The following is a 21,079-nucleotide window of genomic DNA, read 5'->3' as shown; positions in this document are numbered from 1 at the left end:
GGATAATCTGAAACAGTAGAGCTAGATATTGTTCGATTAAAATACCTGCAAGTTGCGGGTGCCTTGATGAAATAGAATCAACACCAGAAGAATATTTTTTCTAAGAAGAATTAAAGAGTCAACAACAATTGGCAACACAAACAGGTAAGATCTTGTCTTATTTGAAAGAACAAGTTCTAGCTGTTTATTTCATAAGCTCCTCTGCGCTTTTGTTTGTTGTACTGAACTCTCGGGCTTTGTTTGTTGTACTCTCGGGCTTTGGCAGGCTTACTATACTTTCAAAGTTTGGAGAGATATTCCGAAATACAAATCCCATTTTTATCGATCAGCATCAAATTATGGTTTTCCAGCTCCTTATTGGATTATTGTTCCGTACAGGAGTTTCAGATCATCTATTAAGCGATCTCGCGGGAAACTAATCATTCCCAACCAAAAACCAGTGCTTAGCCGACTCAGACGCATTTTGTAGAGCTCTGTTTTTTAGCCCGTCTTGGACCTGAAACTTTTTACGAACATGTCAAAGAAGAACAGCACTTGATCCAGCACATTTCAGCATATGATCTATTTGTTCCAAGTGGGTTGTGCACTCAATTAAGGTATTCTTTTCACTTTGTCAGCAAGATGGCATAGAAGATTGAAATACACTTTGATTTTGCTCAGCATCTCGTCACAGATTTTACTGAAAGTATCGCTTGATACGTTTTCCCAGTCTTGGTATGAAAACCAATTCGATTGCTTAATTTCAGCCATAAGTGAGGAGGAGTAAAAGTAAATAGAGATGGGAAGGTTGTCCGAATAGAATCCTTTTTTTACAGCTCTGACCTCGTGACTGCCGACCAAAGCAACAACATGGTATATGTTCGAGGAAGCATAACAGTCCAGCATCTGAAATTATTGTCACCTTTAGTCCATGCATAATAAAAGGGGGGAACACAGCCCCAAAAGAGTTGCGATCGGTGTGACATCGCGTTCGTCATATCTACGTTAAGATCCCCACTGATGATAATACGTTGGAACGCTACTGTTTTAAAAACATACCAAGAAGCTTGCATGCTGATACCTAAACCTAGAAACAGACTGATCGTTTTTGTAATTTGTAGGCCGATTTACGTTAATCACTGCATGACTTTAAAACTTAGCTCCAATAAAATATTCATTCTCTGCTGATAGCTTTCAATGGAAACAAGATAGGATAGCAAGACCTCAAGTTGATGTGCCTCTCTGTCTCTGAACTGGACTAAAAAAGAGAAGATGAAAGTTAGGAAATAGGGGTAGTAGGGTTTTGCATTCTTCCTACTGGAAATACTCCTGAATGAGCAGTAGGTCATGGGACTATAATAGGTACGCAATTGGTAATTTTTCTAATAATATTCCACAAGAAAGTCGGCAGCTGTATCTTTTTTGTACTTAATTTACATTTCAGCAGATCCTATGCAATGGTGCATTTGTAACTGTAATACGGGTGACTATCATTTTGTTTGTAACTGTTTTTTCATTCAGTTTGTCACAATTCTTAGTTCTGAGTATTAACATTTGTGTCCATGATGTTTAGTTTAGAAAATCTCACGGAAAGCCCACTGTTTTTGAATCGCTACCGTTCGCCCACTGAGCTGCTGAAATCAGTACATAAAAATTTACATATATCCTGCCCTTTAATTTAGGTTTTCTGATAAATAGATGGCACTAAGAGAAGAAAAGATTTAACTTCACGTGTTGAAACTATTCGAAATTCAGGAGCATTGTAAACAACGTAGACTGGAAATTTTCTGAATTGTTGGAAAGCTTTGCTTAAAATGACCAAAACTCGACCTACTAAACATAAAGATAAGAACACTTTTAAGGTACTGTATATATTTGTGTCATAATACCATACAGGTTATGGCTTATACCTTCTACACACTTTAGGCTGTCAGTAATGTTGTATTTTCTTGAGTGTTTGATATGATGTTAATGGGTATCAGCAAGTTGCAACCAGTTTATAGTAATAGTCTTTCTTCTTTAGCTGCAATAATTTCTTAGCAAGATGTAATAAGGTGTAAGATGGGATACCACCAGATTGCTAACAGAAAATAGGCTAGTACAGTTTACCTACTAGATAAAAAAGGGTTAATTTTTGTTTTTCATATTATTGACTTACAAATAAAGTGAAAATACCATTCAACGCCTTTTTTAAGCTCTTTATGAATATAACAATCGTTTCTATTGTAATTTCAAATTTAAGCCCTTTTTAAACTCTCGAAAATGACCAAAATATTTATAGTTTTTGGGTTTAAAAAAGGCTTAAAATATTGTTTTCAAATTTACCATTTTATTATAAATCCATTTTTAAATTTAGTATATTTAAATACCACTTTGGATTAGAACTTTCCATTGGCCTTCATATTTTCAGTATTTTATCAAAACAAGGAAGAATCAGTGCTTGTGGATTATATAACATTAAAAAATGAATTTATAATGAAACAGTTAGTTTAAGACCAATGTTTTAAGCCTTTTTTATACCCAAATACAATAAATAATTTGGTCAGAAATATTGTGTCAAGAGCTCAAAAATTGCTTAAATTTGAATTTGCAATAGAAGCAATTATTATATTTGTAGAGAACATAAAAAAGGGGTCAATGTTGATATTACCTGAACAATTGTTTTGGGTCATGAAACAATTGTTAATAGATGCATTTTGACTTTTTGAACATCTTTTCTCTCTTGCAAAACTACCACAAACTCACCATTATGGAGTTCTTCCAGCCCAAATATTCTTGTATTTACACATAGGCCTATAGAATTGCAATCATTTCCATTTTTGTTGATCAGACATTTGAAATCACAAATCTGTAATAGTTTAGAAACAAATTTGGGCTATATATTTGCACATTAGGGGGGTGGGGATAAAGCATAGCATATATTAAATATGTAAACTAGCCATTGCTGTAGCTTATTTAATATATGCTGTGCTTACCCCCCCCCCTAATGTGCAAATATATAATAACTCCATAATGGTGAGTTTATGGTAGTTTTGCAAGAGAGAAAAGATGTTCATAAGGTCAAAATGCATCTATTAACAATAGTTTCATGACCCAAAACAATTGTTCAGGCAATATCACAATTGACCAAAAAAGGCATCAAGTGGTATATTCTCTTCATTCATAAGTCAATAATATGAACAACAAAAAATTTGCCAAAAACCTTATCAAACATTTTATATAGAAAAAAAATTTCTAGGAAACTAGTTGGTTAATATGAATGGCAGTGTAGGCCTATGTATCTAGAAACTTTAAATTAGCCAAGTGGTTGGCTATTAGATCTTACCCATAGCCTATATACATTTCAGCCTTGACTAGTAAGTTAATATTAGAATTATATATACACTATTAAGTTAGCTAACTAGCTGGCTATTAATATCTATTAATATCTATTTGGATATTAATATTCCAGGTATATACAAGCTTCAGTTTAAAATAGCCAACTTGTCAGCTACCTATAAAGTTTATAATACACAGTAGAATTAGGCTAGCTAACTAATTCACTATTGAAGTCTCAGCAATATACACATGTTTTGATTATCCAACCAGTTGGATATTAAATCTCACCTATATATAGCTATACTTCAGCCTGAATTAGCCAACTAGTTTACTTGTAAGGGATGAGGAGAATACATGACTTGAGAGGTTGTTTTCTAGCAGTTTGCAAGTTGCAATTGTTTCTCCTCTCTACCTTTGATAGATACTTTAAAGAATTAGCTAATTAGTTGGCTATTAATATCCCATACAGTGTTGTGCCAAGTACTTCTTTTTTTCCTTAGGTACAAGTACCAAGTACTCAGATAAATTTTTAATTAAGTCCAAGTATTAAGTACTTCTCTAAAAATATACTTAAGTAATAAGTACTTTTGAAAAAGTACTTCAGTACTTAAGTACTTGAGTATTTTGATTGTACTTGAATTTTAATTCAGTTAAGATGTAAAAAGAAAAAAAATTACAAAGAACATTCATTACAGCTTCATCAAAACTTTTAATTTCTTTCTTGCTCCTTTCAACAGCAGAAGCTTTTCATACATACCAATTCTGAGAATGTTTCTTTTTGGAGTAAAAATTCCATCACCTACCAAAAAAAGTTGTTGTGCAGGTGCAGACAAAGGAATGATACAGCTGTACTTCCTGAAAACTTTCATTACCCTTGGGTACACTTTGAGCACAAAGAGTTCCTTTCATCTTTCATTCAAATATGACAAAACCTTCACAGAATTGGTTTCACGGCCACAGTTGCCAGAATTACCATGAGTAGTTTCTTCATCACTAAGATTAAAGTATTCATCTCCAGACAAAAAGCAACCTTCATCAGCCTCATAAGTACTTCTGAAATCTTTGACTTTTTCCACTTTGTTTACCAAGAGTTCAACTGCTACATCCTTCTGGTTATCAGGAAACCACATTTGAAGAAAGGATGACTTGCCATGGCAATAACATAGTCTCTTGCATGACAGACCCACAAGAAGAGCATGTACCAAAGGCTGTCTGACTTTTGCCAAATCTTTCAGCTTTTTGAGCTTCCTTTCAAATGATTTGATTGTAGGATAGATAGCACCAAAGGAGCATCTTTCCTCCCCCTGAAGAATGTCCAATGCCACTGCTACTGGATTCATAATTTTCATGTAGGCCTGTTCTTCAAGAATTTCAACATCACGAGAAGTTAGCCTTGGTCTTTGCAAAGCATCACATACATTAGCAAGCTCTCCAGTTTCATGACAATCCATCAAATGTTTGACACTTTCATACTTCGAGTGCCACGTGGTTACCACAGATCTTATAAGCTGTTTGTCATATACCTCTTTCACAGCATCAGCAGCTTTTGAACTCTTATTCACAGTATCCTAGAGAGCAATACACTTCAAAAAAGCAGCATGGTACTGCCTCTTATATGGAATATCACAGAGGGCTTTATCAGCATCAGTGGATCTAAGTAGGTTAAGTGTGTGGCTGACACACCTGAAGTGTGGAGGAAGTTGGAAATACACAGGGTCATCAAGAGAATTGAGCATCTCTTCAACGTTTGTAAAAGAGTATGAGCCATACTGACCTGCTTCATCTTCATTTTCTTCATTACTGTCTTGAACATATTCATCAGATACCATCGGATATTCCCTGAATGACTTACTAAAGTTAGAGGTGTTATTGGTCAAAACCCCTCATTCATTTTTATCAACTGCAATTTTATACCTGGCAAATACACCATTCAGTTGTTCAGCAATTCAGTCATAAGTGAATGAGCCCTTGAACCAGCAACAAGCAAGGGCATAAGATTTTCATTTCAATCCTCGTTGAGCAAGTATGCAGTCATTCCCAAATAGCTTTTGTTGTTGGCAGACCAAATGTGTGTTGTCAGCAACATGTAGTTGGTGAGTCCAAAATCACAAACCATATCTTTCTGTACTTTTAAAACTTAGCTTCAATTTGCTAAAGCTTTTCTTCCTGGAACCTTTGCATAAAGTGCAAGACCTGTTGTCAGATTTTCAAACAATGGCTTCTCAACAGTGTACAGGGGTTGAATCTCATCCAGAGTGTAGTCCAGTGCCAAAGAAGTCACTTTTGACTGTGTCAGTTTAACAGTCTTGCAGCAAAGAAATCTCCCTTAACTTTTTTAGAAGGTGAGCTATAATCAGGGCCATTATTATCTTCATTATCTTCAGATTCAGACGACCCCAAAAGTGAGCCTACAAGTTCACTAGCCTCTTTGCTACTTGATTTCCTTTTGTTCTTACTGTTTATCACATTTATCACAAAAAACTGTCCATTCAATATGTAGGGTAGTTCTGCCATGATAGCGTCCTTTTTTGGAATTTCATGCTGGGCCAGGAGCCACTGCTCTCAAAGACTAAAATCCATTCATCCACTAATGTATAAGCAGTTCAATTTGTCATATTGCCCTGCATCATGCTGGTATAATTTTTCTCATCAAGAAAGTACTTGAGTACTTAAGTACCCTTAAGTAATTTGTTACTTAAGTATAAGTATTAAGTACTTTAGAAATTTTTTACTTAAGTAGAGTACAAGTACTCAGATTTTTTACTTAAGTAATTACTTAAGTACTTTTACTTAAGTATTTCCAAACACTGATCCCATGTATATATAAACTTTAGTTTAAAATGGCCAACCAGTCAACTATATATATATATACTTCTGCCTGAATTAGCCAGTTAACAGAACTGTATAGGCTACACTTTATAGAATTAGCTAACTAGTTGGCTATTAACATCCCAGGTATATATAAACTTTAGTTTAAAATAACAAAGTAGTCAGCTATCAAAGTTACTTAATGTGCCAATTAGTTTTGATTTTCGTTTCCCCATCATTTTTTTATGATTGGCTAGGAGAGGTCAGAGGTGATGATGTAGCACATCTTACTTTCCACTCATCATATCTGCATAGTATTTAGACTACTTGGCTAATATCAAATTGCTTTATATATAAATGCCCAAAATATAGCCAAACAGCTGGCTATTGAAAAACAATTTAAGTAAATACAAAAATAGGCCTATAAAATAGCAAACTGGTAGACTGGTGAATTGGGCCTGTGTATATACAGGAAAGGAAATTAGCAAACCAGGATTGTCTACTGACAAGTGCTAACAGTTCTTTTTGTTTAAACAGGGGAGGGATAGGGACAAGGTTGTTGAATTGATTTTATTTATGGAAAATTGGGTAAGAAGAAGGTCAGGGAAATGGGGTTTAGAAAAGAGATGGCCAGGATTAAGAAAACATGGTTATTTTAGCAGAGTACAAATTATAATTGATTTGAAATGCCCATTAATTAAGATTTTTTTTCCTATTATTTTGCTATGATTTGCCAGCAGGAGTTGGAAGTGGGGATGTAGAATATTTTGCTTTTTGCTCATCATCTCTACATAATATTTGGACTTCTTGGCTAATATCAAACTTCTTTGTGTATAAATGTCCTAATAGCCAACCAGTTGGCTATTGAAGAGCAGTTTGAGCATACACAAAAATCTAAAATAACAAACCAATTGGACACTGAATTGAGTCTATGCATATACAGGAAAGGAAAATAGTGAACTAAGAATGTCTCCCAACAAGTGTTGACATTTTTTTAAACAGAGGGGGGGGGGAGTTAGGGACAAGGGTGTTGACTTGACTTTATTTAGGGAAAAGGGGTTAAAAGGAGGAAGAGGGAAAATGGGGTTAGAAAAGCAGTGGTGAGGATTAAGAAAAAATGCGATTATTTTAGCAGAGTGCAAATTATGATTGATTTGAAGAGCCAAATAAAATTTCTCTTTCCCATCATTTTACTTTGATTGAGCAGGAGAGGTCAGGGATATGAAATATCTTGCTTTCTTCTTGTTGTCCCCACATAACATTTATACTATTTGGCTAATATCAAGTTGGATATCCACTACAGAGCTATATAAAAAAGTATTGTTTATGTATAGAGAAAAAATTGATTTTTTTTTATGGGGGGTTGACAAGTTAGCAAAATTTAGTTTTGGCAAAGTGAAAAGCCAGAATTACCTGCCATAAAGAGCAATTATACTTGCAAATAGTTTCCTTTTTGAAGGGAAGCATCTGCTGGTATCCTAATTGATAAGCTACTTCTAGTACTTGGATCAATAAATTCAGTAAGAATACATCTCCAAATCTATCATGCTGAGATATGCATACTCTTAAAATATTTACATGGAAAATTGAATAAAAAAAGGATAATATACTTTTTACTAAACAAAATAAGCATGAACAATTCTTGCAAACAAAGAGCATGTTTGGGAGGAATGGGGTAAACATTGTGCTGGTCTTCTTCCATTCAGCAAAAAGAATATATTGTTGGTAAAGTTTCTTTCTCTTTTAGTATTCAAAATATTGAATTAAGTATGTTATTTGATTTTCTTAATATTAGTTTTAATGTTTTATTTGAACAAACTACTTTGAGAATGCATTACTTTTTATAAATATTGAGTCTAAATGCATTAAATATTTTGGTGTTGGAAAACCAATTTCAAAACTGTTAATTTTGTCAGATAATATATGTCCAATGCTTCAGCATTGTAAGGAGCAGCATTAAAACTTAAAACGAACAGAAATTATTATGTATATGAGGGGAGTTGCCCTCCTCCTCAACACCTCACTCTTCATGCTATGGTTTTTTGGAACTTTAAAAAAGTTACTTATTGTTCTAGTTAAATGACCCTTGTGTTTCAGGAGTCATTTTTAAAGAATTGGGAAATTTAAACTTCAGCATAAAGAGGGAGTTGCTGGGTCACACACATCCATCCCTAAAACAAATAAACACGCATCCATGCTTTTTCTTCTGGCAAAAATACCAAAAATTCCACATTTTTGCAGGTATGAGATATGAGCCATCCCTACAGTAGGGTTCTTCATTATGCTGATTGTGTAAATTCTATGACTTCAAGGGGTTTTTTCCTTTTTTTTTCGAAAATCAGACAAATTTTCTCAAGCTTGTAGCTTTTGATGGGTAAGACTAAACTTACATAATTGGAATCAGCATAATAAGCCAATTCTTTTGATGTATATATATTGGTATCAAAATTCTGTTTATTAGAGTTTTGGTTACTATTGAGCTGGGTTGCTCCCTACTTACTGTTTTTTACCACAAACTTTTTGATTGCCCATCAAAATCCAAACAGAGATCATTAAAATATTGATCTTTTTTCTGCATTAATGAAAGTATTGTATTCATAAAACCTCACAGTTTCATGAAATAAACAGATAGGAAATTCAGATAGGTCAGAGTGTCTAATAGGAAATTCAGATAGTGTCAGATATAGTCTTAGGCTACATCCAGCCCATTAGAGGGGGGGGGGGAGACAATTGAAGCTCAGAGATCAGCTCATTTAAATAAAAGCATTGAATGGTATATTTCTTTTTTTTCGACCTGAAATTTGTCTTCCAACATAGATTTACCTTTTCCTTATCCTCCTAACATTTCCAAGTGGCTTAATCACTCAAAGTCAAATAAGTCATCAAATTCTAAATATCATCGACATTTTTTTTTTTAGTTCTAACATAATTTTCTACTCTTTCAAGTTTCCCATAGTCATGGTAAAAAAAAGGTGGGGGTGTAGATGCCTAAAAAACCTTATTTTAACTCCTGAGTTGTTTAACTCTTCATGATATTTTAAATGAATATAGAATGAGGTATGGGGGGATTAGAGTTAATATTTTATCTTCATTAATTAGGCTAAGCCTGACAAAGGGTGCTGCAGGGTGATACCTCCCTTCTTACTGTAGAACAATGTTTCTAATATTTATTTTAACGCTTCATCTAATTAAACTGATTTGCTTCATGTTTCATAAAATTATATACAGTAATATGTAAATGCACATCAACTATTATGAAGCAGAGGGGGGGGGGATGCCTCAAAGAGTGCATTTTAATGCCTAAATATCCTAACTCCCATTAAGATTTCAGATAAACCTAGCGTGAATGTGGGGAGGAGGTAGAAGTGGATAGTCTCATTTCTTGATTCCTGGGATTGTTTTTGGTGTAATAGTGCCCCCAGCCTGACATCATTGTTATACAATCTTAAAAAGTGCTTATGCCAGATTTGCCTCTCACTCACTCGGACTATCTGTCATGGCTTTTTCTAAAAATTAGCCATGGCTTGATGCCTGCAACTTCTTGATTTTAACTGTTGATTTTGAGTTTAAATCAAGTAGTTGCAAACATCAAGCCATGGCTAATTATAGAAAAAGCCAAGACAGATAGTCCAAGTGAGTGAGAGGTAAATCTGGCATAAGCCATCCCTCCCACTATTGCATCAATCTTTTTCTATGTAGCATAAAATATTACGTATACCTGCTTCTCTGAACAGAGGCGGAAAAGGCAAGGTAGGGCATCTTGAGCCTTGCTAACAAATTTCTTGTCGGCTGGGGGTTGGGAGGGTTAGCAAGTTCCACCAAGAGTTCGTTTTCAGTGATTTTTTATGGTAGTATTTCTATTTTCGTATTTATATTAAATATTTCAATGTTTTTAAAGTATATGTACAATTTACCACATTCAAACATCAGAGAACCCTATTGCAGAGGTTGTAATGGCTTCACCCGTATAAACGATCAAAATTCGTGCAGAATCTCCTTCTATATGGACAATAATACCCCTTTCCATTCACCCGAAACGGGCTTATTCAACAAAACTGTTGTTCATCAAATATCTTGACTAAATATTCAAATTTTATCCAAAATTTCAGTTACAATCTGACATTTTAATTCTTAAGCAGAAAAACTTAAAAAGTAAGACACACCTATTTATACTTGTATAATTGGTTAACCAATTTACAATTACTGATATATACAATTTATCAGCAAGAAATCAGGGGTTTATTGGGTCAGTACCCCACATCATATCTTGGTTAGGCCTGGGCACCATTTGAAAAATTATAAGAAAAAAAAAGTTTTTTCAGCCGAAAGTAAGGAGCAACATTAAAACTTGAAAAGAACATGAATTACTCTATATATGTGGGGGATGTTCCCTCCTCAACTTCTCGCACTTGACTAAACTTTGAGTTTCTGTCCTATTCTTTAATAATGACTACTGAAACGCAAGGGTCTTTGAATTAAAATAAGAAGGTTTTCTAAAGCACTTTAAAAACTTTAGTTCAACAAGCAAATAGAACAATTTTAATCCATTCTTAGTTTTAATGTTGCTCCTTATTTTCAGTTGAAGAAATTTTTTCTATATAATAACCAAAAGAGGCTGTTAGATCTCATCGGTAGTAACATTTAATATGCTATGTCTTCTCACAGAATATTCAAAGCCTTAGATTAATGGAAGTGGTGGATGTTGAACTTTAAAACATCTCAGACATTGCTGATCTGCTGCTACAGGATTGATCTTTGAAATTTTCATTCATTTAGCTGAATAGATTTCTAAGTTATCAAATGGCTGCTAAATAAAACGCTACTTTTCTCTTTTATTAGTATTCAAAATTGACAAATCTTTTATAGACTTAAACAAATATACTGATCTGCACTCTATTACACATTAGTGTATGACCTTCCAGCAACTGGAATATTGACAATTATACGCCCTATACTATAGGCCATCTATGGCTCTGGAAGATCTTTATGCCTTGTTCTTTGAATATACTTTTAGCAAAATATTACAAAAAAGCAAAAGAAAATTATACTTGTTTAACTTTTACACATTAATGAAATATTTGTATTTATTTAACTTTTATTTATTTTAATGTAAAAAAGTGGTTATTTGTATTGTATGTAAATGTTGCGTAATTTAGTGTAGGTTTTGAGCAATATTAAACTTAGACTGACTTTAGAACTTTTGTCATTGTGTTTGCCAACCCATAGCTGCTTTTGCAGAAAAAAAGTTTTTTAAACTAAAAGTAAGGAGCAACATTAAAACTTAAAACGAATAGAAATTATTATGCATATGAGGGGGTTGTTAATTTTCCCTGAAAAATCAACTCCCTGGAAACTTCCCTCCCCATGAAAAATCCCACCAGCAGAAAGTTCGCCCCCCCACTCGAAAAATGTATGCATACTTCCCAATAACAAATACTATATGTAAACGATGAGCAAAATTTGTCTAGGGGCTGTGGGGGTCAGGATATCTCCAAAGGCATAGTTATTTGGCCTTTCAACTATGCTGAACAAAGTTGCTATCTCAAAATTGTGATCGAACGATTTTGAGAAAAAAGGGGCCTGGCAAGGGGCCCAGATACCCTTCCTTTTTTGGTCACTTAAAAATGACACTAGAACGTCTAATTTCCTTTCGAATGAGCCCTCTCCCGATATTCTAGGATCACTGGGTCGACATGATCACCCCTGGGGAAAAAAATAAGTAAATATGTACCTGTGATCTTTCTTGTGGCAAAAAATACAAAATTCCGCATTTTTGCAGATATGAGCTTGAAACCTCTACAGTAAGTTTCTCTGATACACTGAATCTGATGGCGCAATTTTCATTAAGATTCGATGACCTTTTAGGGGTTTCCCCCCTTTTTCGAAAATCAGGATAATTTTTTCAGGCTCGTAACCTTTGATGGGTTAGACTAAACTTAATGAACCCTTTACGTTTGAAATCATCATAAACATCCGATTCTTTTGATGTATTTATTGGTATCCAAAGTCCATTTGTAGAGTTTTGGTTACTATTGAGCTAGCTTGCTCCTTACTTACAGTTTTTCACCACGTACTGTTTGATTTTGAGCAATATCTAGCTTGGATTGTTGCCAAATAATCTTACCATATATCTGTTGCAAATTAACTACTAATTTTCTCTTTCTTTTTCAAGTTTAAAACCTTTTCTGAAAGACTTAGTGAGGTCTCTGTTGATGTAATACATAGATATGGAGAACTTCGTGGTGAAGTTCCTGGAGATACAGACACCTTTTTCCAAGAAGCTCTTGACAAATGGGCTGACATTTGTTTATCAGAAGGCTTTACCAAATTTCAAAAAGATGTCATAAATAAGGGAAGTACTTTATCAGAGCTGCTTTTTCACAAAGATGAATTGGCCAATATTCTTTTGCAACACTTGAATGTTGGGAGTAAGGATTACCTGCAGCCTTTGCTTGAGTAAGTTATCTTTTAACCCCTTCTGACAACTAATACTCATCTTCAGTCTTTTACAAGTCCCTTGATATTCCTGTAACTGATAGCTGGAATTTTAGAACAAATTGAAACTGTCTGTAAAAGCAAGAATACAGCTTACCTGTCATGTGTGTAAGTGTATAGTTAGGATTGCAGCCCTCCTTCTCATCATATTCTCGTGATTTTTCCCCTGTTTAACTGTATGCTTTTGCTGATTCGACAATTTACCCCTCCCCCTGCCAAAATAATTCTCTTTGCATCTGAGTGTTCTTATTTTTATTACATGCTTCATGGCTCCATTGCAAGTGATAATATGGCACTAGTCCTGATAATTACCATGCTAATTACTTTCAAGGTATATATTATAAGCATCCCTGGCATAGTGCTGTCGAGCTTTATTTTGGCGAGTTGATCGCATAGGCTTTATTCTGCCTGGGACCAGTTTTGATACCTTCTTAGATGGAGGGCAATCTATGTGAACTGCAAGGTTTTGCTGCGTGAACTGCTAGGTTTTGGACAGGTTGGAAAGGAGCAATGTGGCTAGTTGGAGTACCAGCAAGGATAGGACATGTATATTCCATGACTGGTCTGATACATGACGTGAAGTGTCAAATGGGATCCTCAGGGACGAGGCTTTTACATCTTACAATGACTCCTAGTTTCTGGGAGCTGGAGGATATCACTTGGCTTAGGTGTTCAGCCCACGCAAGATCCGATGAGGAATGAACTCCAAGAAGGCGTTAAGAAATGAACTCCAAGAAGGTGTAGTATGTCAACTTTTGCTATTGCCTTTCCTTTGAAAATGGTAGCAGGGCGATCCTTCACGTTTTGTGCCTTCGAAATTAAGAGCTCTTTTGTTTTTTATGCATTGAAACTGACAAGCCACTAATATGCCTACACCTTATTTTTTGAGGTCTGCCTGAAGCTCCATGTTAGGATTCCTGGGATCTTCGTCTTTCGCGATGGAGATTTTTTATTGTCAAAGTGGCAAAGTGGTGATGTTTTCAAACAGTTCGTGGTAACGAACTGTAGTAAAGAGCGACCCGGCTCAATAGTAAACGAAACTCTAAAAAACGGAATTTTGATGCTAAAAGATGCATCAAAAGAATCAAATTTTCACGCTGATTCTAAATATATTAGTTTCAATTAATTTAGTCTTTTTCATCAAAAGTTACGAGCCTGAGAAAATTTGCCTTATTTTGGAAAATAGGGGGAAACATCCCCTAAAAGTCATAGAATCTTAACGAAAATCACACCATCGCATTCGGCGTATCAGAGAACCCTATTGCAAAAATTTCAAGCTCCTATCTAAAAAAATGTGGAATTTCGTATTTTTTGCCAGAAGACAAATCACGGGTGCGTGTTTATTTGTTTGTTTTTTTGTTTTTTTTTTCTTTTTCCCAGAGGTCATCGTATCGACCAAGTGGTCCTAGAGTGTTGCAAGAGGGCTCATTCTTACGGAAATGAAAAGTTCTAGTGCCCTTTTTAAGTGATCAAAAAAATTGGAGGGCACCTAGGCCCCCTCCCACTCTCATTTTTTTCCAAAGTCAACGGATTAAAATTTTGAGATAGCCATTTTGTTCCACATAGTCGAAAACCATAATAACTATGTCTTTGGGAATGACTTACTCCCCCACAATCCCTGGGGGAGGGGCTGCAAGTTACAAACTTTGACCAGTGTTTACATATAGTAATGGTTATTGGGAAGTGTACAGACGTTTTCAGGGGGATTTTTTTGGTTTGGGGGGTGGGGTTGATGGGAGGGGGCTATGTGGGAGGATATTTCCTTGGAGGAATATGTCACGAGGGAAGAAAAATTCAATGAAAAGGGCGCAGGATTTTCTAGCATTACTATAAAAAACAATGAAAAAATAAACATGAAAACGTTTTTTCATTTGAAAGTAAGGAATAGCATTGAAATTTAAAACGAACAGAGATTATTACGCATATGAGGGGTTCTAAAAATACTTTAGTATAAAGAGCGAGGTATTTAGGAGGAGACAAATACCTCGCTCTTTATGCTAAAGTATTTTTAGTAATTTCAACTGTTTATTCTACGGCCTTTTTGATTCAGGGGTCATTCTTAAAGAATTGGGACAAAACTTACGAGGTACAAACCCCCTCGTACACATAATAAAAATATAAGAATATAAAAGTTTGTTACGTAAGTTAATTCTTAAGTTACGCATATTTTTTTACTAATAAAAACGTTCGTTGAAAATTAAAACTTCTAGTAGCCTTTTTAAGTAACCGAAAAATGGGAGGGCATTCAGGGGTCATTCTTAAAGAATTGGGACAAAACTTACGATTTAGTGTAAAGAGCGAGGTATTAACGAGGGTACAAACCCCCTCGTACACATAATAAAAATATAAGAATATAAAAGTTTGTTACGTAAGTTAATTCTTAAGTTACGCATATTTTTTACTAATAAAAACGTTCGTTAAAAATTAAAACTTCTAGTAGCCTTTTTAAGTAACCGAAAAATTGGAGGGCAGCTAGGCCTCCTTCCCCACCCCTTATTTCTCAAAATCGTCTGATCAAAACTAAGAGAAAGCCATTTAGCCAAAAAAAAAAAAAAAAAAATTAATATACAAATTTCATTTCAATAATTTATGTGCGGAGAACCAAAATCAAACATGCATTAATTCAAAAACGTTCAGAAATTGAATAAAAAAACTAGTTTTTTTAACTGAAAGTAAGGAGCGACATTAAAAATTAAAACGATCAGAAATTACTCCGTATATGAAATGGGTTGTCCCCTCCGCAATCCCTCGCTTTTTACGCTAAAGTTTGGCTCTTTGCCACAATTCTACTTTTTAAAACAATTAAAAGCTTTAGCGTAAAGAGCGAGGGATTGCGGAGGGGACAATCCATTTCATATACGGAGTAATTTCTGATCGTTTTAAGTTTTAATGTCGCTCCTTACTTTCAGTTAAAAAAAACTAGTTTTTTTTATTTAATTTTCACAAGGCCTATCCTAGATCGTTTATGAACACCAGGAAAAGAGTCAGCCCAAGTATACTTCCTAGGGGTATTCTGGCTAAAACCGGGCGTTCTTTTGAAATGAAGTAGTCAAGGACGACCCTTATTGAATTCTGGCAAAGGCCAACCACCGACTCCATCGACTTTAATTTACATAGAAGGCCCTCGTGTCATACGCGATCAAAGGCTTTTGCAATGTCAAATGAGAGAAGGTGAATGTCATGTCCCTGAGACAAGAGCCCCACTCTTGGTACTCTACAATTAGACAGTCCAACGTAGACCGTTTTCTGTGAAATCTGTATCGTGTGTCAGCCAATAAGTGGTGTGACTCAAAGCACTGATAAAGGCTTTTGTTGGTGACACTCCTATAAACTTTCCCTCTGTAGAATAGGAGACTCATAGGCCAATAAGGTCCTAGATTAGTAGGGTCACCACCTTCCTTTGGCACAGGGACTACATGAGCAACTTTCGAGGCTTTTGAAAATGTTTCCACTGCGAAGTATCTTCAAAACAGAGAGGTGAGAGGACCACTGAGTTCAGGGGCACATCTTTTGAGGACAATATTGGATATCGTATCAGGCCCTGAAGCTTTGATGACATCTAGTTGACAGAGTGTTCTAAAAATCTTGCTACTGGTTTTGTTTATACCAGTGATTTTCGCATCTGTTCGTTGTGAAAAGGGGGAAGGAGAGACTTCTATGTGTTCAAGTAGAGAGACCTTTCCAAAAGCTTTTGCAAGAGCATCCGCTTTTTCCTGGCCAGAATACTTCATCATCCCTTCAACATGAGGTGATGGAATTAAGGTAGGTTTAGATGGTGGTGGGGCCTCTTTGACATTGATTTGTAGGAGTACTTTTAGCTTTACTTCAAACTTGCATTTGCAATCAGTTCAAGCTTGGCTTGTGGCCTTAACAGACTCGTTCAGAGCTCTAATAAAAACATCCCGATACTCCTATGATTTTGTCAAGCGCCATTTCTTATGGGCCTTCTTTCTATCCCTAGTTGCCCTTCTACAAGCAGCATTGAACAACAACTTGTCTTGAGAAGAGACTTGTATTGTCTTTGATGGGGCAATTTGCTAAATAGCATCTGTAATCGCTTTTTCGTAGAGTGACGCTGCTTCAACTATCTTATTCTGTGAATTTACTCCATGGCTTTGCCGGGAAGTAGTTTCGCAATCCATCAAAGTTTGCTCGGTGTTGCTGCCTTAGTATCCGAACGTGCTTTGCAGGTAGAGGTATTTTCAGATTTCCACGAGCTATGACTGCCACATGGCGCTGACAAAAGGATAGCTTTCAACAATAAACGAATCCGAAACGACCGGTCAAGAAAAGATCAAGCTGGGGTGATCCATGAGAGCCAGTGTAAGTGTCGAATTCAACAAGCTGGTCTAGACCATAAGAAAGACTTTGGTCTAGCAGAGCTGTGCCTTCTGCATCGGTTGTATGGCTTTTCAGCCAGTAACAATAATGTATGTTAAATTCTCCTTGGATAATTATCCCTGATTTTGGGAATTTTCTCTACAGAAATTCCAAGCAATCTTCCAGATGCTTGGTGCTTTTCATCTTTGGTGGGTTATACACTATGCCAATGACAAAAGATTTGTTTGGTCGGTTTACCTTCTCCCAAAGGATGTATTTTTTGCTAGAAATATGAGGATGCATAAAGGGGACACTATTTTTTATGTAAACAACAGCTCCACAAAAGCTCGAGCTTCTTTGATTTTTTCGATCCAGTCTTAGCATAATGTATCTGGGAATATTGACCTCACTGTCAATGACGCTAGAGCTTAAGTTGGTCTCGGATGCACGCATGACAGAAGGAGAACCTCATTCATCATATGCTGAAGGTGATCCATCTTGGATCGGAGACCACACTCATTGCAGTGGGCCAAAATAAATTTATTCGTAAGAATAGTCTTGGGGTGCGCATTTGGTCTTCTACGCGAAGGAAGTCCAACCTGAGGCTGTTTTTCGGGGGGGGGGGGGTTGAAAATTGGGTAATTACCACCTGTGTGGGTAGTAAGCCCAAACAGCGGATAGAAGAACTTCTTTGACAGACTTTGCGTCATAGGATAAGGAGCATTCACCGACCTCATACTTAACCTCAGCAAGGGTTGTGGTGACCCTAAAAAGGGGCCAGAGCAATCCACCGTACGTCTTCTAAATATAAAACTACGCTAATAATAACCCTCATATTCTCAGAATTAATCTTCTTCTATTTTAGGACTGAGCCTCAAAAAAAGCTTAGCATTTACCTAAAATTTAATCTGATAATTATTTCAGTTACAATATTATAACCATATTGTCATCTTTTTGATTATCTTGTTTTTTCTTTAGATTCTTTTTTTTGTCATGTTCCTTCACTTAAAGAATAATTAATGTGGTCAAAAAAAGTAATTTTTGAAAAATCTGTATATAAATTTACTGTCATTCTTTTAGTTTCTCCGAGTCTTTTTTTTTACGTGTATAATTTTTTTGTATATATATGTTTTACTAAAATGACTATATTTCCTAGGATTGTTGTCGCCTTTGCCAAAGATCTACGTCGAGATTTTCATCGATATTTTCCAGAGTTTTTCGAAGCTATTCTAAAGAATTTGAACACAAGAGATGTAGAAAGTTTGGAATGGAGCTTCACTTGCTTAGCCTACATCTATAAAGCCCTAATCAAGTAAGTTTTTTCTTTTATCAAAAAAAAGAGTAAATTGAACATATAATTCCTAATCAAGTAGGTTTTTTCTTTTTTTTTTAAAAGAAAGAGAAAATTGAACAGATAAGCCTAACCAAGTAGCCTAAGTTTTTTTTTCTTGAAAAACAAAAATACTGAAGATGTGAGCCCTAATCGGGTAAGTTTTTTTTTCTTTTTGAAAAAAAAGAGTAAATTGAAATATAATTTTTTAATCAAGTAGTTTCTTTTTTTCTTTTTTTTTTTTAACAGAAAGAGAAAATTGAACAGATAAGCTTAATCAAATAAGTTTTTTTTCTTGAAAAATGGAAAAAACTGAAGAGATGAGCCCTAATCAAGTCGGTTTTTTAATCTTTCTTGAAAAGAGGAGAAACCTGAACGGATAAGCCCCTGTTAATTAAGTTTTTTTTGAAGAAAAATTGAAAACTGAATATATGAGCCTTGATCAAGAAGGCTCTTTTCTTTATTTTTTAGAAAAAGATGAAAATTGAACAGATAAGCCTAATCAAATAAGTTTTGTTTTTTTTATAAAAAAGCAGAAAACTGAACAGATAAGCCTTATTAAGTAATTGTTTTTCATTCTGGAAAGGGGAGAGAGCTGAACAAAAAAGCCCTGATCAAGTGATTTTTTCATATTTTTTATTTAATTGGAGAATACTGAAAGGATAAATGGGCAAACCTTCACGCAAAAGGAGAGACAAGCTCTACTAGTAATGACCTCCTTACAAGAAAATTGTGGCCTCAAATACAATTTTTTTTAATGTTTTGGACTGATTCCTTTAGAAACCTGCATTGCCACTCTTTCCACCTTCAAGTCTTGAACCTATGGGCACCTGTATAGATCCTGATAGTATATGCTGCTCGTATTCATTGTATGCAAATAGCTTGATTAAATAGATTACTGCTATTTTCTAGCCTAGTGTTCTATTCAATGATTTTGATTTTGTTTTAATTAAGGATAAATAGCCTTTATGGGTAGTCCAGTATATTGGTGTTCTCTATAACTCAACTAGGCTAACCATATTACTATGTGACAAGTTGCGGCAATTAAATGCCAGAAAGTGAGACATGCGGTAAGGATTCCTTGCGTATAATATCACAAATACATGTATTTGTACATGTATCTGTAAGTTTAATAGTTATCTGTAGCTTTATCAAAGTTTAATCTTGAAAGAAAATCCTTTTTTTTTCACACATTCTATTTTTTGCTTATGATTTTAAGGTCTACGAGGTTTTCTATGATTGCATGGAGAAAAGTAGATTTTTAGGCAGCGTTTTTTTCAGGTGTAGACTATTCAGGACTAATCTTGGGGAACGTAACCTTCCTCCTTCCTCAGTGTGCCGGCTGGAACTTATAGAAATAAACGGTTTGAGTAGACACACATAATGCCTTCTATTGCAAACTACATTAATATAAACGACAATTCTCTTACAAAGTATGTTTCCATTGCAAATACCAACTTTTTGCATTGGGCAATAAAGCTTCTCCCCTTGAAGCACAGTTTTATTTACAAATTAGAATAGAACATAATTTTATTTTAAAATTTCTATCATAGCATGGTTGCCGAAAACACTATATTAGTGTTATATATATATATATATATATATATATATATATATATATATATATATATATATATATATATATATATATATATATATATATATATATATATATATATATATATATATATATATATATATATATATATATATATATATATATATATAATATCGAACGAAGTTGACCCTCATGTCAGACACAATTCATTGTACAAAGTACATAAAAAAGAGTCAACACTTAGTTAAAAAGTAAAAAAAAAAATAGATAACAATAAAATTAATGACTAGTTTTCCTGATTATTATACACCTCAGCAAAACTCGGAACAAAACTCTTGCGATATCTTTCATGTTTAGGGATGGGAGTTAAACATTTCATGGATGGGAGTCAATTTTGGGACTTTCTGGGATTTTATACGGGACGGTCTATTGCGGGCGAGATGGTAGGGTTCAGGGATGATGGAACGTAATCGGCGAAGTCTTGGTACCGAAACGAAGGCACAGGAAGTCCCTTCTCCCGGCCGACGTGGTGAACTTGAACTTACCTATTAGATAATGATATGGAACCTTCCCTTCACCATTTGTGATATGCTCTGAAGAATGACCGAAATGCCACACTAGACAAACTCGGGTATTGGCCGAAAAAAAAGAACAATAAAGTTGGAGAAGGTCCTTTGGGGGGCAAGAAAATTTGATCAAAAGTTATAGAAGGGAAACCGATGGAGAATCTTGTTTGAGGATGTTTTGAACATAGGCGTCCCTCTTCAAGTCAGCAGTAATTGTCACCCCAAGTTGTTTAATGCATGTAACAGAGGTTATAGGACGAATGGGGTTTGTAAAAGTGGGGGATGATTTTAAAAAAATTAACTGACGACTGACAATTGAATAGGGTTTGCTTTCATCTTCGACAAAGAAGCTTCCTGTGTGACATCGTCAAGTCATGTTATAATTGAGCTTTTAATATTTCGTCACCAAAACTCAAGTGCAGACAGGTCGTCCACATACTTCCAATCATTTGGAAGCTACTCATCACTATAAGGAATAAAATGGGACCCATCAGAGTTCCTTGGGGCTCCCCACAAAAGATAGGAAGGGGATCAGAATAAATGTTTTTATGTTTAAGCACTTGTGCTAGTTCTTCCCCATCATATTTCATCTCGATGGCGCCACTCTAATCGTTTTCCAAGGTTTCCGGTTTCCAAGATTCCCGTTTTCACCCTCTACCCCCCCCCCCCCCCAAATGTCCCCGTATCAATTCGAATTGAAAATGG

General features: G+C 35.2%; 1 protein-coding gene across 1 annotated transcript in view; it reads left to right on the top strand.

Annotated features, from left to right (window-relative positions):
- The first annotated feature begins 1,682 nt into the window (after positions 1 to 1,682).
- LOC136042909 (small subunit processome component 20 homolog) overlaps positions 1,683 to 21,079 on the top strand; it is a 127,803-nt gene continuing 108,406 nt past the window's right edge. The window contains exons 1-3 of the mRNA XM_065727837.1: positions 1,683 to 1,841; positions 12,278 to 12,561; positions 18,077 to 18,232. Of these exons, the coding sequence (XP_065583909.1) occupies positions 1,794 to 1,841; positions 12,278 to 12,561; positions 18,077 to 18,232 (488 nt within the window). The 5' untranslated portion in view covers positions 1,683 to 1,793. The remainder of the gene's footprint in view (positions 1,842 to 12,277; positions 12,562 to 18,076; positions 18,233 to 21,079) is intronic.

Source organism: Artemia franciscana, chromosome 2 (assembly GCF_032884065.1).
Source record: "Artemia franciscana chromosome 2, ASM3288406v1, whole genome shotgun sequence".
Classification (NCBI taxonomy): domain Eukaryota; kingdom Metazoa; phylum Arthropoda; class Branchiopoda; order Anostraca; family Artemiidae; genus Artemia; species Artemia franciscana.
Note: the sequence above shows the minus strand (reverse complement) of the source record. Positions and strands in the feature narration are given on the sequence as shown.